The following is a 23,924-nucleotide window of genomic DNA, read 5'->3' as shown; positions in this document are numbered from 1 at the left end:
CAAGTCCAAGGGCAGTAGCCTGGCTGAGGGGTCAGTCCGGGGGTTTATGACAGCAATAAACAGCTTCAGTAAGCATCGCCTCTCGTCCATCTCCAAGAGGCTGTCTTCTTTTGCAAGCACCAAAGTACGACCCTTGGAATGGCCCTGTTCGTCTAGAGGCCTGGGCTCCCCCAGCCAGCCCCACCATCGCCCCCGGCCTGGCAGGACACAGGCCAAATCCTACGTTGAAAGGTCACATGATCTCCCCCCTGATGAGACGATACAGGGCTCTGTGCCTGGACCCCCATCCCCTGCACCAGTGTGGTCCTCATGAGATCACAATAAAGGAACCGCCTCCCCCTGCAGAGAAAGACACCAGCTTTGGCCAATTATCCCAGGACCTTACAGACCTTGAAGCCCAGAGGTGGGCTCGTTCTAGAAACCAGAGGCAAAGGGGGATCCTGCTCCTGCCTTCAAATAAGCAAAGAGCGTCTAGCCCGAGTTTACAAAAGGCAGCTAAGGTCCAGGGTGGTTGTGCGGCCTGCCCGCGGTCACAGAGCAGGCAGCACCCAGGAGAGTTCCCAGGACACGTAAGGGCAGTCCGAGGTGAGTGTGCCCCCGATCCCTGCCTGCAGACGCCCCGACCTCCCTGGCAGACGCCCTGACACCCTAAACTACCTTGCAGAACAGACACCCCGTCTGCGGCCGAGAGGGGCTGGCCCTCCCTGTACCAGCTGAGCTCCGGGGGAGGGATGGCATTGGTATCGCAGTACAGGTAGGCAGGGTTGTTCTCCACAATCTCCCGGTACTCCGTCACCCCACCGCGGACCTCTTCTTCCCTGGACGGGATCTCGAAGTCCACACCGGCATCGCCCAGCTTCTGGAACATGGGGGGCACTGGGGTGGGGGACAAAGCCATTAGGATGCACAGCTGAGGGACGGGGGTACGCTTCTGTTCCAAAAGACTCCCGTGCCAGCCTCTCTCAGGGCTGGAGAAGTCCACTGTTAGAGGAGATCCCTAGGGTCGAGGCAGCTTTCGAAGACACTCATTCTTTCAGACAGTGTTTATTGAGCAGCTACTTCGCTAGGCACTGGGATAGAGTTCTGCCCTCTGCAGCTCACGTCCAGTGGACTCAAGAGACTGTGTGGCATGGTGACACCTCTCAGGGGAGGAAGCAGACACGAAGTCGTAACTAGGGTTTGCTGAGCGGAGCACAGAGGCACAAAACCACTGGCTTTCAGAAGTGGAGGGGGCCCCCGAGGCCACCTGATTGGATGACCCACATCTTACAAAGGTCAAACCAAGGCCGGGAGGCGGGGGAAGGGCAGTGATGTCCCCAGGTCACCGCCAGTTAAGGGAAGAGGCCTGGGCCAGGGGTCTGGGGGTGAGACATGGCGGCCAGCAATGAGAAGAAGAGCCAGCCGCCTGGGACAGAGTCCTCCTGCTAGACCATTCCAGAAGCAGGGACACTCCCCACCCCACCTGTGCCGCCCCCGCCCCACCGGCCCCCACCCACCCTGGATGAGCACATTGAAGTCCTGGTCATCCTCGCCAGCCACGTTGGTGGCCACGCACAGGTATCGCCCTGAATCCGAGACCCGCGTGGGCTGGATCTGGAGGAGCCGGCCTTCGCCCAGGATGCGCAGCCGCTGGCTGGGGGTCACGGGCTGGGGGTGGGAAGAGTGGAGGGGGGGGCGATCGGAAATGAGGAGCAGGGGCGCCTGGGTGGCTCAGTCGGTTAAGCATCCAGCTTCAGCTCAGGTCACGATCTCGCGGTTCGTGGGTTCGAGCCCCGCATGGGGCTCTGTGCTGACGGCTCCGAGCCTGGAGCCTGCTTCCGATGCTGTGTCTCCCTCTCTCTCTGCCCCTCCCCCGCTCACTGTCTTTCTCTCTCTCTCTCAAAAATAAACAAACATTAAAAAAAAAAAAAAAAAAGAAAGAAGGGGCAGAAAAGACCTAGATGAGAGTACTTAAGAGTTTAATAAGATTTTAAAAATGAGGGTAGTGCTCTGACAGTTTTGAACCCTGAACCCGTGTAGCCGAAAACCCGGGCGAGTTAGACAGGTGAATGTGGAGTTTAATGTTGATGACACCTGTTCCCTACAAAGAGCTGGATTTCTTATTAAAATATAAAGTGGGGCAGGGCCCAGGCCAGCTCGGGGGCCAGGTGCTCTGACTGCCTTCTCCGGAAGGTTCCAAGCAGAAGCAGGGGGACCCCGGGGCCCCAAGCTTACCCGTCCGTCCTTGTACCAGCTGATGGTGGGCGGGGGCACGGCCCGGGACTCACACTCCAGGGTCAAAGTACTGTTGACCTTGGTCTTCACCTCCTTCACGCCGGCCTCCCCCGAGGGGTCGTCTTTGGAGATGGAAGGAGGGACTGAAAGCCACAAGGGGGTCCGAGGAGCAGGCTTAGGAAAGGGCTGCTGAGACCCAGTGCCCACTGTGGCCCCAGGGCAGTCCCAGAAATGGGCGGCTGGTTCCCAAGAGCAGAGCCACAGGGACCCTGGAGACCGACCCGCTCCTGTCACTGTTCATTTAGGGGAGAGAGTGTTGGTTTGAGAGCGATTTACGGGACAGGGCAGGTCTGAGGCAGGGGACTTCCTGGGGTGACCTCTGGGGGCCATTCTGGGGGTGCCAGGTCTCAAGGTGTAGGGCCTCTGGCCGCACCGCGGCGCGGGTGACAGAAGGAAACCGGGACCGGCGGGAATCTGCGTCCATGTGGCCCAAGTCCTAAGTCACTTGTTTCCATCTCCTGGTGCCCTTGGTCCTACAATGACTGAGTCAGCCCTGGCTGCCTGGGGACCGTCAGAGGAGGTAAGCCACATGAAGATACCTAGGGCATCCGTGTGGTCCAGGTGCCGGGGCCCCAGGGCTCCCAAGCAGCCTCCTGCCCGCCCTGCCGGTGCCCGGGAGGGTCCCCGACTCACTGAGCACCTCCACGTGGTAGTTCTTCATGGCCTCCCCAAGTTCATTGGTGACCACGCAGGTGTACTGTCCCGCATCTTCCTTCTGGGCATTCAGGATCTGCAGCCCGTGGGTGCCTGCTTGTGGGGGCAGGGGGCAGGGTCACCCCCGAGGTCACATGAACTCAGGCTCACCAGTCCCTTCCTCCAACCGACAGAGGGCATCACCTGGGAGCATCTGGATGTTGTTCGAGGCCTCAAACGGGGCGCCGTCCTTCATCCAGGTGATGGTGGGGGAGGGGAAGGCCAGTGTCTCACAGATCAGAGAAATGGGGTTGTTGATGGTCACTGTCACCTCCTCATCCGCGCTGTCCTCGGTCACTCCCAGGATGGTGGGAACCACTGTTGGGAGGCGGGGGTGGGGGGTGCCACGATCCTTAACAGAGATCCCTAATCCTGGGCCCGAGGATCCAGAAAGATCTCAGCTCCTGGTGCTTCGCTTCTGAGCCTACGCTTTCCACCGCTAAGCAGTGCCCCAGGGGAAGTTTAGGACGATTCCCGCCTCAGTTTCCCCAGAAGGCTCTTAACAGCCAGCCCATCTACTAATGTACCAGAGCCTTGTCAATTCGGCTTGTGTTCCAATCCGTCCCCCTCTCCCTCTGCTCTCGTTGGTCCTAAGATTTCCTCTTTCAGGTCCTGCAGGGGACCGTCCCTTCTACCATCATTTGTACAAGCAGATTTTATTTATTAAGTCTTCTCATTTTCTAGATCCCCGTTTCTCCTGCCAAGACAGTCCGTGCCGACCACCCTCGGGAGACGGACAGACACCTGGGGGCCCCGTCACCTCCCCAAGCCTCAGTGCTTCGTTGGTGACACAGAGGGACAAGCACATCTCCCACCCCCTAGGCTTGTCCAACCAATCAGGCCTGCGCAAACGCCCAGCCCGTGACAAACGTTCAGCCGATACAGCTATGACTATTTTTGTTGTTGTTGAACCTGAAGAAATGGGAACGAAAAAAATAGCAGAGTGCTTTGCGGGAAGCTGTCTATTCGCAGCTGGCCACCTTGGCTCCCCCTCCTTTCGGCGCCCAGGGAGGCCCGGAGATGCCCAGCACTTACCCAGGACGCTAAGTTGGAAGTGTTTGGTCTTCTCCCCTACGGCACTGGCTGCAATGCAGGAGTAGTGGCCAGAACTAGACAGGTCGGCCCGGACGATCTGCAGGAGAGCTCCGTCTGGAGAAATGCGGTAGGCGTCTCCACCAGCCAGGGGCCGGCCATCTTTGAACCACGTGACCTTGGGCTGTGGGTGGCCTGTAAGGAGGGGGACAGGCAGAGGAGACCATTCGGAAGGTTCTGACTGGGTTGGCCAAGAGGTCAGAGGTGGCTCCGGGGTAGGGCAGGGGACATAGATTTTCCATTCTCAGGCCAGAGGCCCCTGCAGCAGGGCACGACATAGGAGCAGCCTCCAAGCCTGGCCCGGGACCTTTCCTATGTGGCTGACTGCCTTTTCTTTAGGGAGGACGGGGCAGAGATCGCTTGGTGTAGACAGGCAAGACAGAAAGGCAAGTTATCCCTTTCATCCATTCACCCATCCATCCCCCCCAGTCCACAAGCCTTAATGGGAGCCTCCTCTGGTAGGCACTGGGAGAACCACGGTGACAAGGCAGTCCTTGGGTCCTCATGGACCTCAGATCCCAGCTGGGGTATACAGATGTCAAGGTTACTATGGTCGAAGGTGCTTGGGGCTGGGACAAGAAAGCCCTGGGGCCTGTGGGACCCCAGTGGAGGCAGCCCACGGGCCCAAGGGGTCAGCCAAGGACGCGTTGTGGAAAGTCCTGGAAGTTGAGGTCTCTAGCCAGGTGAGGAGTGGGGAGGAGTGTTTGGGGCAGAGGCAGAGCCAGTGCGAAGATGAGCAGGGATGTGGTGCCAAGTTCAAGATGTACAGAGACCTTCCACAGGGAGCACTGGGGCTGGGGGCAGGCCAGAACCCCCGGGCACCCCCTCCTCTCTGAAGCTGACTTCTCATGCTTGTCCCAACCCACCGGAGGGGCCCTCACCTGTGGCGTTGCACGTCAGGTGGGCTGTCTGCCCCTCGGGGACCTTGACTGCCTCCTCCAGGTCCTCGTTCTCAATCCTGGGAGGAACTGGGAAGAAGCAGGGAGACGGACGGTTACTGACCAGGGTTGGCTGAACAACCATGAAGCAGGAAGCCAAGAGCCCAGAACCAAGTGCCCAAGGCAACCGCCTTCAGTTTCCTGTGCCTCAGTTTCCCATCCCCTTAGGCCTGCTCCCACGGGCAGTGAGTTCCATAAACATTTGCTGCTGGCTGAGAGAAGTCCCAGTGCCTCTGCGGGAAGGCCCTGATCAGAGGAAGACGGTTGGGTGGTGTTGAGAATATGTGCCCCCTGTCACTTGGGGTTAGTCCCTGCTGTTTCCGGAAAGTTCCATGGCAACTTCAGAGCAGAGGCCACTCATGAGGCAAAGAAAACAAGGCTTGGTCTCTCCCCCCTTCCTGTGTTGAGTGCCCCCTACAGCATGAGCCCTTAGTCCTGGGGATAGCCCCCAGAAGCTCCAAGACAAGAGAGGAGGGATTTGTGGGGTGCTCATAGGAACGGGCTGGGGCATACCTAGGACCTCCACACTGAAGTTCCTCCGAACCTCCCCAGCCTCGTTGCTTGCCAGGCATGAGTAGAAACCTCTGTCTCGCTCCTGTGCCCGGGGCATCTTCAGCATCCAGCCACCTGGGGAGGGAGGGGAGTGGACTCCAGGCACGGTTCTGAACAGCCTCTGTCCCAAGCTGAACCCAGGCTGCCCACCAGAAGAGGAGTGTGTCAGATTTGGCAATTCGCTGTGTGTGTGTCTACCTCCCCCAGCGTTCCATTCCTCAGATGGGAAAACTAAGGCCCAGGAGGATAAACAGGTAGAGAGAGCCCCAGACATTAGTGCATGGGTAAATTTGAGGGCCCTGTTCTAATAAGAAGGATCTGTAAGCTGGCTACCCTTGGTTCTAGAAATTGACTATGGCTAAAAATGGGCTCTGTAGTCTTGGTCTAGGTCAGACTCCCAACCCCCCACCCCCACCCCCACCCCCGCCATGGGATTCTGGTGGCCCTGGAAAAAAGCCACCTTCTCCCAAGGACCTCTCAGAGGTGAGCCAGTTCCTCTCAGGAAAACCCAAGGATCATCTAAGACCTGCCCAGGGAAGGCAGATACACCGGATATACCATTACTACTATTCCTGCACCCAGGGCAGACATTGCTAATGGATCACCTGGGGGCAGACATCACTAATGGATCACCATGCTCTCCTCTGCCCAGATGCAGTCTCTGAATTCCTATCGCAAGGCATCTGGCAACCCCCACCAAGTGCTCAGAAGTGGTGCACAGGGGAACCTAATTTGTCATCCCAGCTTTGGCTACGTGGAACAACTGTTGAGTCACCGAGGCCGAACTTCAGGGGGGTCTTGAGGTTCTTGCAAAATATGGATGGGACACTGCCTCTTGGGCCCCAGTTTCCCCTTTCATAGTTCCCCAGTAAGAACTATCACAAACCAGCTCTGTGGGGAGGATGAATGTTCAGAGGAGAAGGTGCTTGGCTCAGCATTTTGAAAGTGTGTTACTGTTCTGGGGGATGTTATGGACATGCCATGAGAATTTTTGCTGCAAGACTTATCAGAGCCTTAACTGTGCACATAGTCGCTGTCCGTCTTCAGGAGGGAAACCGAGCAGGAAGTCTTTTCCACGCTTAAAGCCAGTCGTTTACCTCACCTAGCCAGTGTTTTCGGCTGCATTCTTGGGGGACCGATGGCTAAATGGTTTTCCCAACCAGGCCTGGCAGCGAAGGGTCAGTGGGCAGGGGCAAGTGATAAACAGAGGCGGAGGGACAGGTCCAGACCCGACAACCAGACTCTCCCCTGGCTGGCACCTTACCTGCCAGGAGGTAGGTGTCCTCCCCGGGGCTGATGGGCTCCTCCCCTCGGAACCAGCGGACCCGTGGGGGTGGGACGCCTGTGGCTTCGCAGAACAGCGTCAAGGGGCTGTGCAGGGCAGCAGAGACGTTGGTCACTGGGTCCAAGTCTCCGGTGAGCTCTGGGGGCACTAGACACAGAGGAGAAACCACACTCAGGTTGCATATGGGGGGGTGTATGCTCCTTCCCTGTCCCCCAACAGTCGTGCCCCGCAAGGAGACCCACCCCCGGTCGGGAGAGTCTGAGGAACAGAAGTGACAAGATCAGAGTGGCTCCCGCTGGAGGGAGTGACGGGTGCCCACAGGCTGGGCTTTGGCAGCAGCCAAACCTTGGGCCTCAGTTTCCCCGCTCCCTCAGAAGGATGCCAGGAGGATTCAGTAAGAACTCAGCACAGTGCCTGGTATGGAGTCAATGCTCAGCAACGAGACCGGAATTAGGGCCGGGGTGGACACAGATGTGCCCCCTAAACCCACACGCCAAGCACCTCTGTGCTTTCTAAAGGACCCACTCAGAAGGAGGTCATGCTCCAGGGATCCTGAGGCAGTGGCAGGGGTGGGGGCCATGGTGAGAGAGGCCTCGCTAAACCCATCCCTGCTCACCTTATCTCCTACCACTTCCTGCCCCCACCCTGAGGCATACAGTAGGCGCTCAATAAAAGACTGGAATCACGAGGATGGGGCGGCAGTCACCCTGAAAGTGCTGTGTCACCTGTCCAGGCCTCTGTAGCGTGTGTTCCCCAGCGGGCCCCGCATCCCGCCCTCCTTCAACACGCTGCGGGTCCTCACCCAGCACGGAGAGCGCAAACCTCCTCTCGGCCCTTCCGGCCACGTTCTCGGCCACGCAGGTGTAGCGTCCGCTGTGGGCGGCCTGCGCCCGCCCCACGTGCAGACTCTGGCCTTGGTTCCGCAGCAGCAGGCCGGCCTCGGCCCTCACCGGCTGGCCGCCCCACTCCCACGTCACCCTGGGCGGGGGCTTCCCTGTGACGTTGCACCACAGAGTGGCCTCCCCGTCCTGGACCACAGAGACCTGCGTGTGGGGCTCCCGGGGGCCAGCGATCCGAGGCGGCACTGGGGAGGAGGGGAAAGCGCGTCAGGGAGGGCTGCTGTGGCCACCGGGGCACCAAGCATCTGCCGCGAGCCGGGCCGGCCCCCACTCCGCCTGTGCTCCCCCGGCCACTCCCTGGCTGTGTGACCTTGCCGGGTGACCTCACCTCTCTGGGCCTCCATTTTCCATCTCTATAACGGGGGCCGCACCAGTACCTCCTGGCCCCTCTCCTGCACCCTGGAAATCAGGGGCAGGCCCTCTGTTTGGAGAATAAAGTCACAGCACAGCCCTGAAGGTCTGTGAGGGGTCTCCTTCCTCAGAAACGAGGGGCTTCCTGGGGCCTAAACGGGACACTGGGACTGTTTGGGGCAGGGCGTCATTCCATAGGTGGGATGCTGAACGGTGCTTTTCTTGGTTTTTTTTCCTAGAATTTTCTAGATGTCTACAAGGCTGCGGTATTTAATTGCACCGCTGCAGGACAAGTCTCTGGAGACAGGCTCCCGTTACGTGCAGGAACCTCACAGAGGTTTGTCCAGATAAACTTTGTTTCTCTGGGCCCACGGTGGGGGGGGCTACTGGGGATCGTGGCACCCCCCTCGTGCACACGCGCATAGGTCACGAGCTGGAAGAGGCTGATTGAGCAGGGGGGCAGCTCGTAAAACCCCAGTGGTCAAGGGGGGACGGGAAATTGTTCTCGTCGTCACTGTTTCTGTCTTTGCTCGGATTCTGGAGGGTGGGGTCTGCCCTACCGGGGTGCCTGGTGGCCCGCCCTTCTGGCCCTTTCCACCGGGTTCAGGTCGTCCCAGCCCGGCTCACCATGCACCTCCAGCAGCTGGTCCTGGCTGCGATTGCCCGCCACATTGCTGCACTCACAGGTGTACGTTCCCTCCTGGGCCGGCTGGGCCTGTCCCAGGTACAGCAGCCGCCCCACCGCTGACACCTGCTCGAGGCTGTTCCCCTCCCCTGGCAAGGGCTGACCTGGAGGCAGCAAGAAAGAAGCCCCTGATCCCCGGTCCTTCCGCCCGGAACGTGTGTCCTCCCACCTGTCCTGGCCGGCTTCTGCTCACCCTTGAAGGCGTTTACTTACACGGCACATCTATCAGGAAGCTTTCCCTGAGTGCCAAATCCCATCCCTGAGCTCCCACAATCCCTGGGCTTCTCCGCATCACGGGTCTGCCTGCAGATCCGGTCCAGCCTGAATCCCAGCCTGGCCCCAGGGCCTTTGCACCTGCTAAAACCGCTGCCTGAAATGTTTTTCCCTACCATATTCTCATGTTCACCCCTCCCTCCCCTTCTTAAATTCTGCTCGGCCAAACGTTCGTGGCCACCCAGCCTGAAACTGCAAACACCTCCTCCGTCTCCTGGCTTTATTTTCCTCCATAGGTAGTACTTACCATCTAAGTTATTCACTAACTCCCTGTTACCTGACTACCCCCAATCCGCTGCCATATTTCCAACACCCAGAACGGGGCCTGGCACGGAGAGGCCCTCAGCAACTATTGGTTCAGTGAATGAATGAATGACGAGTATTTATTGAGCACCCGTTTTATACCAATTTTGGAATTCAGGGGGGCCAAGACGACACCTCACGGGGCTCACAGACTCATGGAGAAGCAGACATTGAAGAACTAGGGTGGTTACACGACAGGTAAACACTCAGGGGTTATGTCAAGGAGGCCCTGCCCCAGCCTAGGGTGGGGGTCAGGGAGGGCTTTCTGGAAGAGGAGGCCACGGCCCAACCCAGCACTCACTGGCAGACTCAGGGACCGAGCAGAGAGGGGCTGAGGGCACTGTCACTTCTGTAAACAGCACCCTTACCCCCAGTGTCAGAAGCCCACCCGTCTCTGTTTCAGCTAGGCTCTGGGGGGGGGGGGCACCCAGCGAGGCCAAGGAGCAGCCCTCCACTGTGGGGGGCACCCAGGGCAGGGCTGGGCAAGGGAGGCAATCATACCGTCCTTCCTCCAGGAGATCTTAGGGAAGGGGACGCCCCGACATTCACAGGACAGCCTGGCGGGGTGCCCTTCGGTCACGGTCAGGATGCGGGGTTCCCTCGAGGGGAACACAGGAGGCACTGGGGGAGAACAGAGAGGCGTATGAGGTAGGTGCTGGGCCAGGAAGGGACAGGGGCGGGGAACAGAAAAAGCCTGGATCCCGGGACCATGGAGGCAGCACTCCTCTGGGGGCATGAGAGCCAGCCACGGCAGGGACAGGGGAGGGACCCCAGCCCAGCCCCCGAGACCCTCACCCCAGACATTCAGGTTGTAGTGCTTCTCCGAGCGGCCCGCCTGGTTCAGTGCCTCGCAGGTATAGCGGCCTGCGTCCCCCACCTCTGCTCTGCTCACCTGGCCGAAAGCAAGAATGAGCCATCAGCGGGGGCAGCACCGGGATGGGGTCACCCCTGAACAGACTGTGTGACCTTGGGCAGGTCATCTGACCTCACTGCGCCCCAGCCTCCCCACCTGGAACCTGGGGGCAATGATAGCACCTCCCCTACCTGGTGCACCGTGACGTTTCCAGAAGCCACAGCTTGTGGTGGCCTGACGTGGGCCGGCACAGGGACTGGGCTCCCCAGATGGCGGCCCTGCCCGCCTCACCCCACTTCACATCCACACCCCAGCCCCGCTAAGGATGGTTTGCGTGTGGCTGGGTCAGCCCCTCTCCCGCCTGTAATCTGCTCCCGGCCTCTTTGGAAAGTCCAACAGAGCAGACCAGAAGGGAAGGTAGAAAATGAAGAAGGATTGGGTGGCGGGGGGTGGGGGGTGGGGGGTGGGGGTCGGTCCCGTCCTCAGAGGTCAGATCCTGACGGAGGAGGTGACGAAGCTAAGTTGTGGGTACAGGAAACCAAAATGAGGTGTTCAGAGTTGAGAATGATCACATCACAAGGTGTAGAGGGGTGGGAGCAGGAGGAAGAGGCTGGAGTGGAAGTTTCTCCCCAACAGCTGGAGAAGTACCTCCCCTCCCCTAGCGGACATGGATGAGGCATCCGAGGGGCTGGCTTTGAACTCCAGCCACCCCAGAAGAGCAGCACCGATGTGCTTACAGGTGACAGACTGGAGGCCGGTGCGGTCGAGACACTGCCTGAGGCAGCCCAGCCAGGAGGAGGTGGAACTGACATTTAAATCCAGGCTGCGGTCCCCACAGTCCCCGGCCCTCATCGACCCTTCCCTTGTTGGGCCAGAGGCCCGACGAAGGGCTCCCATCCCCAAAGGCCAGGAGGCTTTGGAAGAAGGAGTAAAAAACAGGTGAAAAGCGAGAGGCTCGGCTTTGTGGGGACCGAGCGAGGCCCCTGCAGCAGCTTCTGACCAGGTCAGGAGGATGTGCCCCGGGCGCCGGGTCACGCTGAGCTGAACTGATCTCGTAGGGGCCCCCCCAGGCCCTGCCCTGCACACCTCCAGCAAGGCCTTGTCTGTGGAGAGGTGGACGCCGGGCCGCGGCTCCAGGGGGCGGCCGTCTTTCTTCCAGGTCAGCACGGGAGGGGGCACGGCTTGGCTTCGGCACTCCAGGGCCACGGATTCGTTGGCCATGACGGACACGTTCACCTCTTCCCCGAGGATGCTTGGGGGCACTGCGGGAGGGGGCAGGAGAGGGGTCTCAGGCACGTGGGTGGGGCCGGCAGGACGCCAGGCCCGGGGTCAGGCCCGGCCACTTCCGGCAGCCAGGAGCAACCAGCAGGGCATAGGGAGGGTGGTCAGCGCTGGGAGGGGCCCTCCGGCCCGAGCTGTGGCCTCTCATCCTCCCCGCAAGGACCTTCCCAGTCCTGCTCCAAGAGGAGGCCCCCAAATCTGAGCAGGATGGTGACGCATAGCCACGTCGATACCCCCACGTGTGGCTGTGTGCTTTACAGGAGGATTCTGTCGAGGGACACTGGGCAGAGGGGACCCAGGATCTCTCTGTACTAATCCTTACAAGTGCATGTGAATTTACGATGATCTCAAATTCTTTTAGAAACATAGTGTCTTGGGGCCCCCGGGGTGGCTCGATTGGTTAAGGGTCTGACTCTTGGTTTCGGCTCGGGACACGATCTCACGGTTTTGTGGATTCCAGCCCCACGTGGGGCTCTAGGTGCGAGCCTGCTTGGGATTCTCTCTCTCCCTGCCCCCCCCCTCTGCCCCTGCCCTGCTCATGCTGTCTCTCTCTCCAAACTAAACTTAAAAAATGTAAAAAAAACAAAATAAAACCTTTTTTTAAAGTTTTTAAAATTTTTAAATGTTCCCCGAAAGCAGTTACCCCTTTGATCGAGGACCGTGAGAACATCCGATTCCTGACTCGGCCCGGGATTCTCCCTGCCACGTCGTGTTCCTTCCACCTGTTCCCCGAACACGAGCTCCTGGCTGTGCGGGCCACTCACCTGCCTCCCTGTGTGCGACGGGGGAGCAGCTCACCTCCAACTGATGCCCCCACGAAGGCAGCCACGGTCTCAGGCCGGCGCGCCCCCTCCGCCACCCCGCTTTGGACGTGGTTTGGGGAGGGACGCCCCCAGCCCCACCTTCTTGAGCCCCCGGCCGAGCCCAGGCAGCATCCCGAGCCTGAGACTCACTGTGGACATACAGGACGACGTCCCGACGGTCCTCGCCCACTGCACTCACGGCCACGCACGAGTAGCTGCCAGAGTCGGAGGCCCGGGCACTGGCCAGGGTGAGGACCCGGCCCCCAGGGAAGACCTGTGTCCCCAGAAGGAAGCCCACGTCAAGCTACGCACGGCAGCACCCACACATTCCCATGCTGGCCCTGCTGCTGGGCACCCCTGGGCAGCCTGCCCCAGACCCCAGAGCCCCCCCACAATGCGGGGGAGCCGTGAGCTGTCCCCAGGCCTCGGGACCTCCGCCGGCTGGTGGACGAGTTACATCGGTGCTCCCTCTAGAGCCGGGCTGTGGCTACGGAGCCCTTGAAATGGGGCTGAACCCCAAGGGGACAAGACACAACGGACTGCAAAGAGTTGGAACAAAAAGAAACCCTGGGAAATGCCTTAATAATTTCCATACTGATCATGGATTTTTTGGCTGGATTAGCTTAACTAAAATGTTTTACTGAAACCGCTTCCGTGCATTTCTCGTTACTCGTTTGAACGTAGTCACTAGAAAGCCCAAAACTACATATATGGCTCACACTGGCGGCACGTATCGTGTTTCTGGAATCCACGGGGCTCTAGACTCTCCTTCCTCCTGCCAGCCGACCATCCTCGGCGGCCGCGGCTCATCCCTCGCCTCGGAGCTCCCGGGGCCCGACCTCTGCTCCCAGCACCTCCTGAGGCACCGGAGAGGTGACCCAGGGCTGCCCAGCCTGACCTGGAGGCCAGAGGCCCCTGCGGTGGACACGGGGTTTCCATCCTTCAGCCACAGCAGCGTGGGGCTGGGGACTCCAGTGGCATTACAGGTCAGCCGGACCGGGGCGCCGAGCAGCACGGGGCCTGGCAGGCTGGGTGGCTGTGTGATGTGTGGAGGCACTGCAGGGCGGGGGACAACGCAGGGCCCAGGGTGAGCCCCACTGGGGGCGAAGCCAGCAGGGCCCCTGGCCGGGCCACCCCACGGGGCACACGGCCACAAACAAAAGCACAGGGACGTCACTCCCAGCACGGGTGCTCCTCACATCCTGACCCCACCATGAGGGGGCTTCCACCGAAGGGAACCGGGGACTCAGAGAGGGTAAGTCATGGCCAAGGCTGACCAGTTCGAAAGTGACAAATAGCACTTGAACTTGGGACTTCCAGTGAGCATGAGGTCCTTAGGATGCAGACGGCAGGGGGCGACCTCTGGGAAGTTTTGTTTCCCAATGCAGAGGTATCAGATGAAAAGCTATCTGGCAGGCAGCCCCTCGAGGGCGGAAAATGGTCAGAAGACTCAACGGTATCTGGGAGATACGGTCACGGTCACGATGCCCAGGGTCCCAGCCTCCTGCCCAGCCACCTACTGCTCCTAGCATAAAGGCTCTGCCTCCCCAGCCTCTATCTGGCCACCTGCACCACCCCGTCCCCTCCTCCCATTGTCCGGTAAGCTCCTGGCCCCCAGCCTCCTTCCAGCTCCCATAATTCCCCACATCTCTGCAGCGTCAGCCCTTGGCAGGTGGTCTCCATTTAGGCATCCAACTGTCAAAGACACCTCTGGGACTCCCCAGGCCAGGTCAGTGTCCCAGTTCCAGGCACTGGGTCATACCTCCTCTTTACTAACTCTTATCACAATCGTCAGAAGATAGGATACTGGGTGACTGTGTAACTACTGTATTCTCCACTAGACAGAAGGCCCCTGGGTCTGTTTCCTTGGGGCTACAGCCCCAAGGTCCGCCCCAGAGGATGTACTCAATAAAAGTGGTTGGACAGAAGACAGATAAATGGAGGAACGGATGGATGGGTAAGTAGATGGACAGATAGATAGTTAGATGGGTGGATGGGCAAAGGATTGAATGGATGGTTACATAAAAGGATGAATAACGGATGAATGATGGATGGATGGCTAGATAATGGATAGATGGATGGATGATGGATAGATGGGTAATGGATGGACGGATGGATGGATGGATGGAAGGATAGATGATGGATGGGTAGATGGATGGATAATGGATGGATGGATAGATGGGTAATGGATGTATGGAAGGATAGATAATGGATGGGTAGATGGATGGATGATGGATGGATGATGGATGGATGGATGGATGATAGATAATGGGTACATGGATTGATGATGGATGGATGGATGGACACATGGGTGATGGATGGAAGGATAGATGATGGATGGGTAGATGGATGGATGATGGATGGATGGATAGATGGGTGATGGATGGAAGGACAGATGATGGATGGGTAGATGGATGGATGATGGATGGATGGATGGACGATAGATAATGGGTAGATTGATGATGGATGGATGGATGGATGGATGGAAGGATAGATGATGGATGGGTAGATGGATGGATGATGGATGGATGGATGGACGGATGATAGATAATGGGTAGATGGATTGATGATGGATGGATGGATGCACGGGTAATGGATGGATGGATGGGTGGAAGGATGGACGGACGGACAGACTGACAGACACATAAATGTAGGGATTACTTTTGGGACAAGGACCCCTTCAGTCCCAGGGCAGCTCACCATTGACCCGTAGCCCATACTGCAGCTCCGTGCTGCCTGCCACATTGGATGCCACACAACGGTAGCTCCCAGCATCAGAAAATCGTGCCCGCTCAATGTGGAGAACTCTCCCGTCAGCTGACACTGTCACTCCCTTCCGGGCTGAGACAGGCTGGCGGCCCTTGAACCAGGAGATATCTGGGGGAGAGAAGAGAGATGCAAGGAGTCCTGCCCGCCCTTCAGGCTGTGCCTGTGTCGTGAGCACCCATCAAAGGCGGCCAGGGTGGCCACATGGTGTGCCTTTATGTCAGGCACTGGAGAAAGCCAGAGTTTTCCAGGAAGAAGGCTGGGGCTGGAACAGGGGAGGGTTGTCTGAGACAGGGCAGAAGGCAGAGGGGAAGTTCCATGGGATGGAGGCTGGAGCTGCCAGGAGCAAGGAGAGTCAAAGCCAGCCCAGCCGCCCTCAACTCCTCTCCCTGCCAGGAGACCACTCACGAGGCAGAGGGAATCATGGCACGCTCTGAATCCTCAGCCCCACAAGCATGGACCAATTGTAGCCTTGGCCTCCTTACATCCTGCCAGAGCTCATCCCGTCCGCCGAACACTCACGCCCCGTAGCCCCAAGCTCTAGACAAGAGCCCCAGACAGACGGCGACTCTGAGGTCCCGGTCCTTGCCCCCGGCCCCAGGGCGGCCCTGTGAAATCGCGAGTTCTGAACAGAAGCCCCGCTTGCTTCAGACACCAGTGCAAAGGCCCTGGGCCCCGGCAGTGACCGACACATTGAGAAGAGAGGAACATTCGAGAAATAGGGGAAGGTCCTACGGATCCCTCCCTGTTTTGTCCACAGCCCAGGCGGTGCCTGGGGCACTGGCCGGCCTCATTAGATGGGGAGTTGGGGCCTGGCTGGGATGGCTTTCGGCCAAGGGGAGGGGTCTTACCAGGAGGGGGCACACCCGAAGCCAGGCACTCCAAGGTTACCGAGGCATTTTCCAGCACTGCCTTGTTCAGCGGGCCGGGCTCGATGTTGGGGGGCACTAGGGGAGACGAGCAGAGCCCCGTCTTGGTGGATGTGGGCTCTGGGCTCCTCTCGGCCCATCTCCTCTCGGTCATGCCCGATAGCCCTCCCCAGCCTCCCCGAAGGGTCCTGGGCCATAAAAGCCCCCAACGGCTCCCGTCCTCTGCCCGAGGAACCCCACTCCTGAACCGGCACGAGGACAAAGGCACCAGGCTGCCACCTTTCCGCAACCGGAAAGACCCCAGCGCCCAGCTCTGTGGGAACAGCCGCGAGCCGGCACAGTAGAGACGTGGAAAGTTAGGCAGCCGGGAAAAGTGACAAGAGCTGGGATTTGCGCACGCACGCGAGGACGTAAACGAACCCGAGGATGAACGGAGGAAGCAAAAGTAAATAGGCGCGCAGATGAGGACGTGCTATGTTTTTAAAATCCCCTGCTCCCTGCCCGCCCAGGGCGGCCCCGAGGGCCCTCGCGTCCCCACCGTCCGGCGCCCCCCGTCCTCACCCAAAACCTTGAGAACCACGTCCTTTTTGCTCTCCCCAGCCAGGTTAGTGGCGGCACAAGTGTAGACGCCTTCATCCCTCAGGTCCACCTTCTCGATCTGGAGGGGGAGGAGGGACGGCCGCGTGTGTGCCATGGGGAACACGGGGCCCTATTAGGGTGGTCAGAGGGATGCTGGGACACAGTGAGCAGTGGGTCGCTGCAGACCCCAGGGGCAGGAGAAGGGAGTCCAGGGGACAGTTTGGCTCCGGGGGTGGAGTCCTAAGCTATGCATTCAGATTCCCGGGATGCTCCCCTTGCCCCGACTATGCCCCTCCGACTTCCCTCCCCTCTTCAGGCCCACCACCCAGTACTCATCCTGTTCCCAGACTGCCAGGGGCCCGTACAGGGTCACCAGGATCCCTAAAAAGTGGCCCCTCCACCCGCGCCCAGCTGCCCCACCAGCCCTGGGGCCCCTAAACGTACCTGCAGCTTCCCCCCCAAGGCTGCCAGGGCCACCCCATCCTTCCACCAGCGGAGACTTGGGGTGGGCACCCCAGTCCCCACACACTGGAGGGTCACAGGCTGCAGGAAAGGGGCTGTGATATTGTCGCCCCCGACGATGGCCACCAGTGGGAGCTCTGGGCAGGGGGAGAGGCAGGGAGGGTCCCGGTCAGGGTAAGGAGGGGCGCAGTGAGTATCCAGCCACCCCCTCAATGCCTGGAGAATAGGGAGTGTCCTTACAGGGCTGGCCTCCGGCCTCCACCCGCTCAACCCGAGGGATGCTTGGCTTAGGGGGAGAGCACCAGACCAGGAGCCAGTAAAGCAGGTCTTTCCCTTTAGAATTCTCCCATCTATGCATCCACCCTTCATCCACCCATCCATACGTGCGTTGAGCATCTATTCGGTACGAGGCCCGGGGGTATAGCAGAGAACAGCGGCTAACTGCGCTGCCCTGCCAGAGCTCCCAGAGCTGGGCCGTGGAGCTCGACAGCCAAACAAGCCATTTTAAGACAGTGGGTGGTAGGCCATGGCCACGACGGGCTAGGCACTGCAGATTAGAACCACGGCGGAATCAAGGAGGGCTTCCTGGAGGAAGGGGTGCTTTAGGACGGGCCTGAGAGATAGGGAGCAGCTGGGCAGGCGAAGAGGAAGAGGGAGAATATTCCAGGCAGGGGAAATCGAATGGGCAGGCGTGGAGGTGAGAAAGCGGATGTATTTAAAGAACGGAATGAAGCCAGGCGCGTTCGGCGTGGAGAGAGCCAGAGCAGAGAGGGCGGGGCTGGGAGGCGGCGAGCGGGGGCCTGTGGACTGGACACGTGACAAGCGTGGAAGCAGCCGAGGCCAGCCTCTCACAACTGTGTCTCTTTGGGGAGCGGGAAAGCCCAGTCCAGAAACGCCGTCTAGGAAAAGACCAGCCCTGTGCCCTTCCCTCGTCCGGCAGGCCTACGAGGGCACGGATGGCCGTGGCCCCCCTGCTCCCCCTCCCCCACCCCCCACCCCCACCCCCTAGCCCGGTGTCTCAGGCTACCCACGCCCCCTCACCGTGCACGGACAACTCCACCTCAGCCCCGGCAGTGCCCGCCTCGTTGGTGGCCTGGCAGGCAAAGAGGCCCGCGTGGCCCAGCTCCACATGGTCGATGTGCAGCGTGGCCCCCCCTGAGGCCACCTGCACCCCAGCCAGCTCCTCGGCCGGGCGGCCGTTCTGCAGCCACCTAAGGAGGGTGGGGACAGGTCAGCCTGAGGCCAGGCAAGTCAGGCTGGCCGGGACCTCCCTGGCTCGGCGGCCTGCTTCGTACTCCAGGGAAGGGGAAGGGTCTCCCATCCCCACCGACCCCCCAGCATGCACTCTGCCTGCCCCCCCGCCACCCCCCGGCGCTGGCCTCCGCCGCCCCATACGCACTGGAGAGTGGGCGCTGGGGAGCCCGAGGCCTGGCAGGGAAGTTCCAGGGGCTGTCCCAAGAGGGCGGTCACCTGGCCCAAGCCTTCGGCCACCAGGAGCTGCGGGGGCACTGTGGGCAGGACCCACCATTGGGTGTTTGGAGCTGAGCGAACCCAAGTCCCCAGCACCCCGACAGCAAGACCCAGACCTCACCTCACCCTTCAGGTCCCCCAGAAATGGTTCCTCCTCCAGGAGGCCTTCCAGGACCACCCAAGACAGAGTGAGTGAGTGGTCCCCCCGGCCTCCCCACAGGCTTGGCCTGTCTCCCCACCAGACGGACAGCTCAGGAGTGTCGTCTGTCTTGATCCCTGCTTCATCCCTGGCACCACGCCCAGCCCAGAGTTGATGCCTGAGAAGTGTCCTTCGGAGGCAAGAGAGCAGGCGAAAAGGCCCCACCCCACCCCAGCCGACCCTGGAACCAAGCCCACAGCCCAGCTTTGGGCCTCAGGGAGTCCTTGATCGACGTCCGTCCCGTTGACCGGGAGCACCCGGAAGGCAGAGTGGGGCCCCGTCCCAAGTCACCGGCTCGGGGTCCCCAGCGGGAACAGGAACCACGATTCCGAGCTCGAGCCCGCCCCCTTGTGGCCCTGCAGGACCTCCAGCCCAGATGGGCGCAGGCGTCCGCCTCCCGGGCACTTCACCACCTCGCAACCCTCCGGGCGGCCCGCAGGGACCCACGCACAGTGGGTGTAGGAGGAGGGGTCCGCAGCCCAGGTGGCCCCAGGCGGGGGACAGACCGAGGCTCACCCTGCACTTCCACGGAGTGCTGCAGAACAGCCTCCCCGGCGGGGCTGGTGGCCACACAACTGTACAGGCCTCCGGACGCCTCCCCCAGGCTCTCCAGGCTCAGCACACGGCCTCCCGCCTCCAGCCACATCTCGTTGCTCTCGGCCACAGGCAGCCCCTCGTGGTGCCAGGAGAGGGCGGGGGGCGGGTGGCCCCTGGCCACACACTCCAGCGCCAAGGGCCTCCCAGCCACAGCCTTCACCACACGAGGTCCTCCTCCAGTGCCCTCGATGGTGGGCGGGACTAGGGGAGACGCACAGGGCCGCTCAGGGACCAGAGGGGGACACCAGTCTGCTCCCCGCCCGGCGGGCCAGCTCAAGCCCCTCGCCGACCCCACCCCATGGGAACAGCCTCCTCCCTCGCCTCCACTAGCCGAAACCCCCTGTTCAGATGTCACTTCCTTCAGGAAGCCTCCCCAGACCCTGGCTGGAAGCCTCCTCTCCCTCCTCTGCCCCTTGGCCGCATCTCCTCCCCGCACCCCACTCCCCCCCCGGCCCCCCACGGCTCACCGCTGCTTGTATCTTCCCTCGATTCCCACCACCCCTGCGGGCTCACCAAGAGCGGAATAAATAGCTTGTGGGTGTGTGTCTGCATATCTGCACACAGTAGGGCTCTGTATCTGCTGAATTCTAAGTGACGGGCTCCCCAGGGCCCAAAACCAGAACGACTGCCCCTTCAAGTCCCTTCCCTGGTCTGAGGAAGCGGATGCCTGGGGCGAGCCGAGCCCAGAGGGCCTGGTCTGTGGGGGCTCAGCCCTGGATGGCCAAGGGGGTAGCCAGAGGGGGACTTCTCTCTTCCCCCTGAGGAGGGCCCCCAAGTTGCTGAGACCACGGAGTCCTCACCAGGGGACGTGGGGGACAACTGCCTGGGACGAGCTTCTCAACCTTGTTTGGGTCACAAGCCCCTTTGAAAATTTTAAGCACACGTTTTCCATTCAATTCCCAGGAGGTCCCCCGATCCCCAAAGGAGAGTCCTGGAGCTGGCAGCCGGGGACGCAGAGAATGCCCGTGGACCCCACACAGCCCAGCACCCAGGCCCCCCTCATCTTTGGGGGCCGGAACTCCGGAGCGGAATCCTCTCGAGGGGCCAGGATGACGCCACCGGCCTGCATTCTGGGTCTCAAACCTCACCTGCTCAGACTCTATCCCTGCCCACCTACACTTGGATTTTCCTCCCCTCTCCATGCATCCTAAGAGCCCAGCCCCTCACGTTGGGTCTACACCCGAGTAAACAGCACAAGATTTACGGTCAGAACCACCCCCCCCCCCACCCCCGCTCCCCTCACCATGAACAGGGTCCCATCACGTCCTAGCAAGTGACCCTCGGCCAGAGTCTCATCCCCAGAGAACACCTGAGTGGGACCCAGGGCGACAAGGGCCCAGGCCCCTGAACCCTGATTAAATGAGCCGATGCTATGAAAAGCCCCAGGAGTCCCGGCTCACAGTGAGTGATTATCGCAGAGCAGTTAATTATTCACTGAAGGGCACGGAAAAGCGTTTCCCCCTGAGGGACACCTAGATTCTCCCCTGGGCTCTGCCTGGGCCCCCAGACAGGCCCTTCCGCCCCTGGCCTCAGCATCCTCGCCTGTCCAAGAGAGGGAAGTTGTTCAAGCTGAGATGGCCCTTCTCCCTGGCCTCGGTCTCATCACCCTGTACCTCTGGCCACTTCCCTCGGCGACTTTTGAAGACCGGGCCGCCATGGCTCAGACCACCCCCCTCCCCCACTGCCCACCCCAGCTGCCCACCGCTCACCATAAACCTCCAGCCTGGTGGTCTTCTCCGCGACCCCCACAGGGTTGCTGGCCTTGCAGGTGTAAGTGCCAGCATCCAAGCCCCGGGCCCTCTCCAGCTGCAGCTGCCGGCCGCCCCTGGTGTAGACGGCCTCAGCGCTGAGCGGGAGAGGGGCCCCGTCCTTGAACCAGGTGATGTTGGGAGTGGGCACTCCTCGGGCCTCGCACAGGAACCGCACCGGGTGGCCCTCCATGACAGCCACCTCGCTCGTCTCGTTGGAGCCCCAGATGGTAGGAGGGGCTGAGGACAATAGGAAATGCTGGTCACAGGGAGCCTCCTCAAGGCGGCTGGCGTCCCACCCACCCCATGTCACTGGCTCCTGCGGGGTGTGGAGTGTGTGTGTGTGGGGGGGCGGGGAGAGTGGGCATCTGGGGACAGACGGGAGAGGCCTCTTGGGACATGCTGGCGGCGGGGGCCACAGATCCGGGCTTTGGACGCACGCTGCCTCTAACTCACTGCGTGACCCGGCACAGGTCACTCCCCTCTCTGGGTCTCGGTCTCCCTGTCTGTAAGATGAGGGTCGGGCCTAAATCAGGGGTTTACTGCTAGTGACACCCACGGCGATCCTGGGAGCACGTGGGCACAGCACCAAATAGCACCGCATCTGAGAACGGACGGCTCCGCCCTTCCCAAACCCCTTCCATGCTGATTACAACAGACGGCAAGGCGCGGTTGGATAGACTGTGCACTTAATCCTTCTAGCACTCCCTGTATCAGTGCTCTTCTGCTGTATCTGTTCTCACGGCTTCCTCCCCGAAGGCCAAGTGGCCCTGACTTCCCACCTACGCTCGAGACAGTAAATATCCTTTTAAATGAGTGTCTTTCCGTATAAAGTAAACGGAGTCGATTTAAAGAAACAGGGGCAGAAATGATCACCCCCAAGCAGGATTAGGAATAGCAAAGCTCGCAAAGCCGGGGATGGGGACGATGGGATTTGGGAGCGCCGGGCCAGATTCCCGGGCCCTCGCCCCAGATTTTACTGGACCGGGGCTGCTCCCCTAGGACCTCCCTCCGGGAAGTGGGCAGCCCGTGGTGGGGGCCGGGCTCACCGTGCATCCTGAGGCGGAAGTCCTTGGCCTGCTGGCCGGCGGGGCTGAAGGCCACACACTGGTACCGCCCCTCGTCTCCCAGGTGACTGCTGGGGATCCTGAGAACCTGGCCGTCCTCCTGCAGCTGGACATAAGGGTCTCCCGGAGGGATGGGCCTGGGTCGAGAAAAACGCCGCCAGTAAGCAGGGCCCGGCCGCAGAGAGGTGGGCTTGCCACTTGTGAAAAGCAAATCTGGAAGGTTCATGGTCGCCGTAAGGTGGGTGGGTACAAACAGTGGCCGATCCCTACCACGGACTGTTATTCAACCCTTGAAAGCAGTCACGCATAGGCGGATACTGCATTTCTGACAAACTGAAGGTCTGTGGCGACCGTGCCTCAAGCAGGCCAGTCGGTGCCATTTTTCCAATGGCGTCTGGTCACTTCGTGTCTCCGCGTCACGATCGTGGCCATTCTCACAATATTTCAAACTTCTTCGTTATATTTGATACGCCGTGATGTACAACGTACGTTTGTTGCACGGGGTTACAACTCGCTGAGAGCCCAGATGATGGTTAGCATTTTCTCAGCAATACGCTTTTTTTTTTTTTTTTTTAAGGTTTATTTATTTTTGAGAGAGCGCGCGAGCCGGGGAGAGGTCGGGAGAGGGGGACAGAGGATCCGAAGCGGGCTCCACACTGACAGCAGAGAGCCCGACGCGGGGCTCGAACTCACGAACCGTGAGATCATGACCTGAGCCTCAGTGGGACGCTCAACCCACCGAGCCACCCAGGCGCCCTGCGATGAGCTATGTTTTTAAACTACCTTTTAATTAAAGTACGTATGCTGTGTAAGTATTTTGCACACTCAACAGACTAGAGTGTAAACCTAACTGTTCTTGGGAAACCAAGCAAGTGGTCTGATTTGCTTTATCGCGATATTTGCTTCACTGCGGTGTTCCGGAACCAAACCCGCGACAGCCCGGACGTGTGCCTGTACTGACACCTGCTGTGGCCCAGGTGGACCCTGTGAACTGAGCGCTCAGACACGTCAGACACAAAAGGCCCCCCGCCGTACGACTGCATGGGATTTCCATGAAATCTAGGTAAATCTACAGAGACAGCAAGCAGATGAGTGGTCGCCAGGGGCTGGGGAGTATGGGGGTCTCCTTTTGGGGCGATGGAATGTTCCGGAACTAGACAGAGGTGGCGGTGCACATCACGGTGCGTGTACTAAATGCCCCTAGAAGCATGCACTTCAGAAAGGCTGATTTGATGTTTTGTGAATTTTACCTAAAAAAAAAAAAGAAGTTTAAAGCAAAAAGCAAGACTGGCTGAGTCATGAAAAAATGCTGCTGGGGGGAGAGAGGAGGGCCCCCTGGGGAATTCCAGGCTGGGGTGGGAGGTGTCCCATGCTGACCCCCGCCTGGGCCCTGGAGGGAGGCACCTGCAGTGCTCACCAAGCTCCTTGCCCCCGTGCGCCCGGCTCTGGCAGAGGAACCACCCCCCACCTGCCAGGAAGACCACTCACTGCCCGTCCTTGGTCCATTCCACCTGGGGCGTGGGGACCCCCGAGGTCCGGCACTCCAGCTCCACCCCTGCACCGGCCAGGCCCAGCACCTCCTCCTGGGCAGCCCCGGCTCCCGTCACGGAAGGAGGGACTAGGGGGCAGGGGGCAGAAAGTCCTCAAACCCTGCACAGGCAAAGGCCCTGGGGCGGGCCTTTGTCTGTGCGGGTCCCCAGGTGCGCCCTTCCCTCCCCTCCGGTCCATGACTCGAAGCTCCCTGGCTGATCAGGACCCTGCTTGGTGCGTCCTCCGCAGCTTACGCTACCGTTCTGTAGCACGTAACACAACGCTAATTACGTGGTTGATCATGTGACTATCTAACATCTGCCCCGATGGCTCTGCGAGGACAGGGATGGAGTCC

The 23,924-nt window shown here is 60.3% G+C and overlaps 1 protein-coding gene and 1 long non-coding RNA gene across 2 annotated transcripts in view; one reads left to right on the top strand and one right to left on the bottom strand.

Annotated features, from left to right (window-relative positions):
• HMCN2 (hemicentin 2) overlaps positions 1 to 23,924 on the bottom strand; it is a 145,007-nt gene that overhangs the window by 43,617 nt on the left and 77,466 nt on the right. The window contains 26 exon segments of the mRNA XM_053908429.1: positions 658 to 876; positions 1,497 to 1,647; positions 2,215 to 2,357; positions 2,908 to 3,021; positions 3,112 to 3,285; positions 4,003 to 4,194; positions 4,941 to 5,027; positions 5,511 to 5,624; positions 6,814 to 6,981; positions 7,637 to 7,918; positions 8,712 to 8,873; positions 9,847 to 9,966; positions 10,141 to 10,237; positions 11,285 to 11,460; positions 12,433 to 12,556; positions 13,181 to 13,338; positions 14,983 to 15,159; positions 15,900 to 15,995; positions 16,479 to 16,575; positions 16,941 to 17,095; positions 18,000 to 18,169; positions 18,358 to 18,466; positions 19,144 to 19,425; positions 20,934 to 21,212; positions 22,022 to 22,176; positions 23,528 to 23,657. Of these exon segments, the coding sequence (XP_053764404.1) occupies positions 658 to 876; positions 1,497 to 1,647; positions 2,215 to 2,357; positions 2,908 to 3,021; positions 3,112 to 3,285; positions 4,003 to 4,194; positions 4,941 to 5,027; positions 5,511 to 5,624; positions 6,814 to 6,981; positions 7,637 to 7,918; positions 8,712 to 8,873; positions 9,847 to 9,966; positions 10,141 to 10,237; positions 11,285 to 11,460; positions 12,433 to 12,556; positions 13,181 to 13,338; positions 14,983 to 15,159; positions 15,900 to 15,995; positions 16,479 to 16,575; positions 16,941 to 17,095; positions 18,000 to 18,169; positions 18,358 to 18,466; positions 19,144 to 19,425; positions 20,934 to 21,212; positions 22,022 to 22,176; positions 23,528 to 23,657 (4,131 nt within the window).
• On the top strand, positions 4,017 to 9,544 carry LOC128778652 (uncharacterized). The gene is made up of 3 exons (XR_008424373.1): positions 4,017 to 4,129; positions 8,324 to 8,421; positions 9,464 to 9,544. It is a non-coding gene; the product is annotated as an uncharacterized LOC128778652 (long non-coding RNA).

This window comes from Panthera pardus, unplaced genomic scaffold (genome assembly GCF_024362965.1).
Source record: "Panthera pardus isolate Hobbes unplaced genomic scaffold, ASM2436296v1 HiC_scaffold_20, whole genome shotgun sequence".
NCBI classification, from domain to species: domain Eukaryota; kingdom Metazoa; phylum Chordata; class Mammalia; order Carnivora; family Felidae; genus Panthera; species Panthera pardus.
This window is presented reverse-complemented; position numbering and strand designations above follow the sequence as displayed.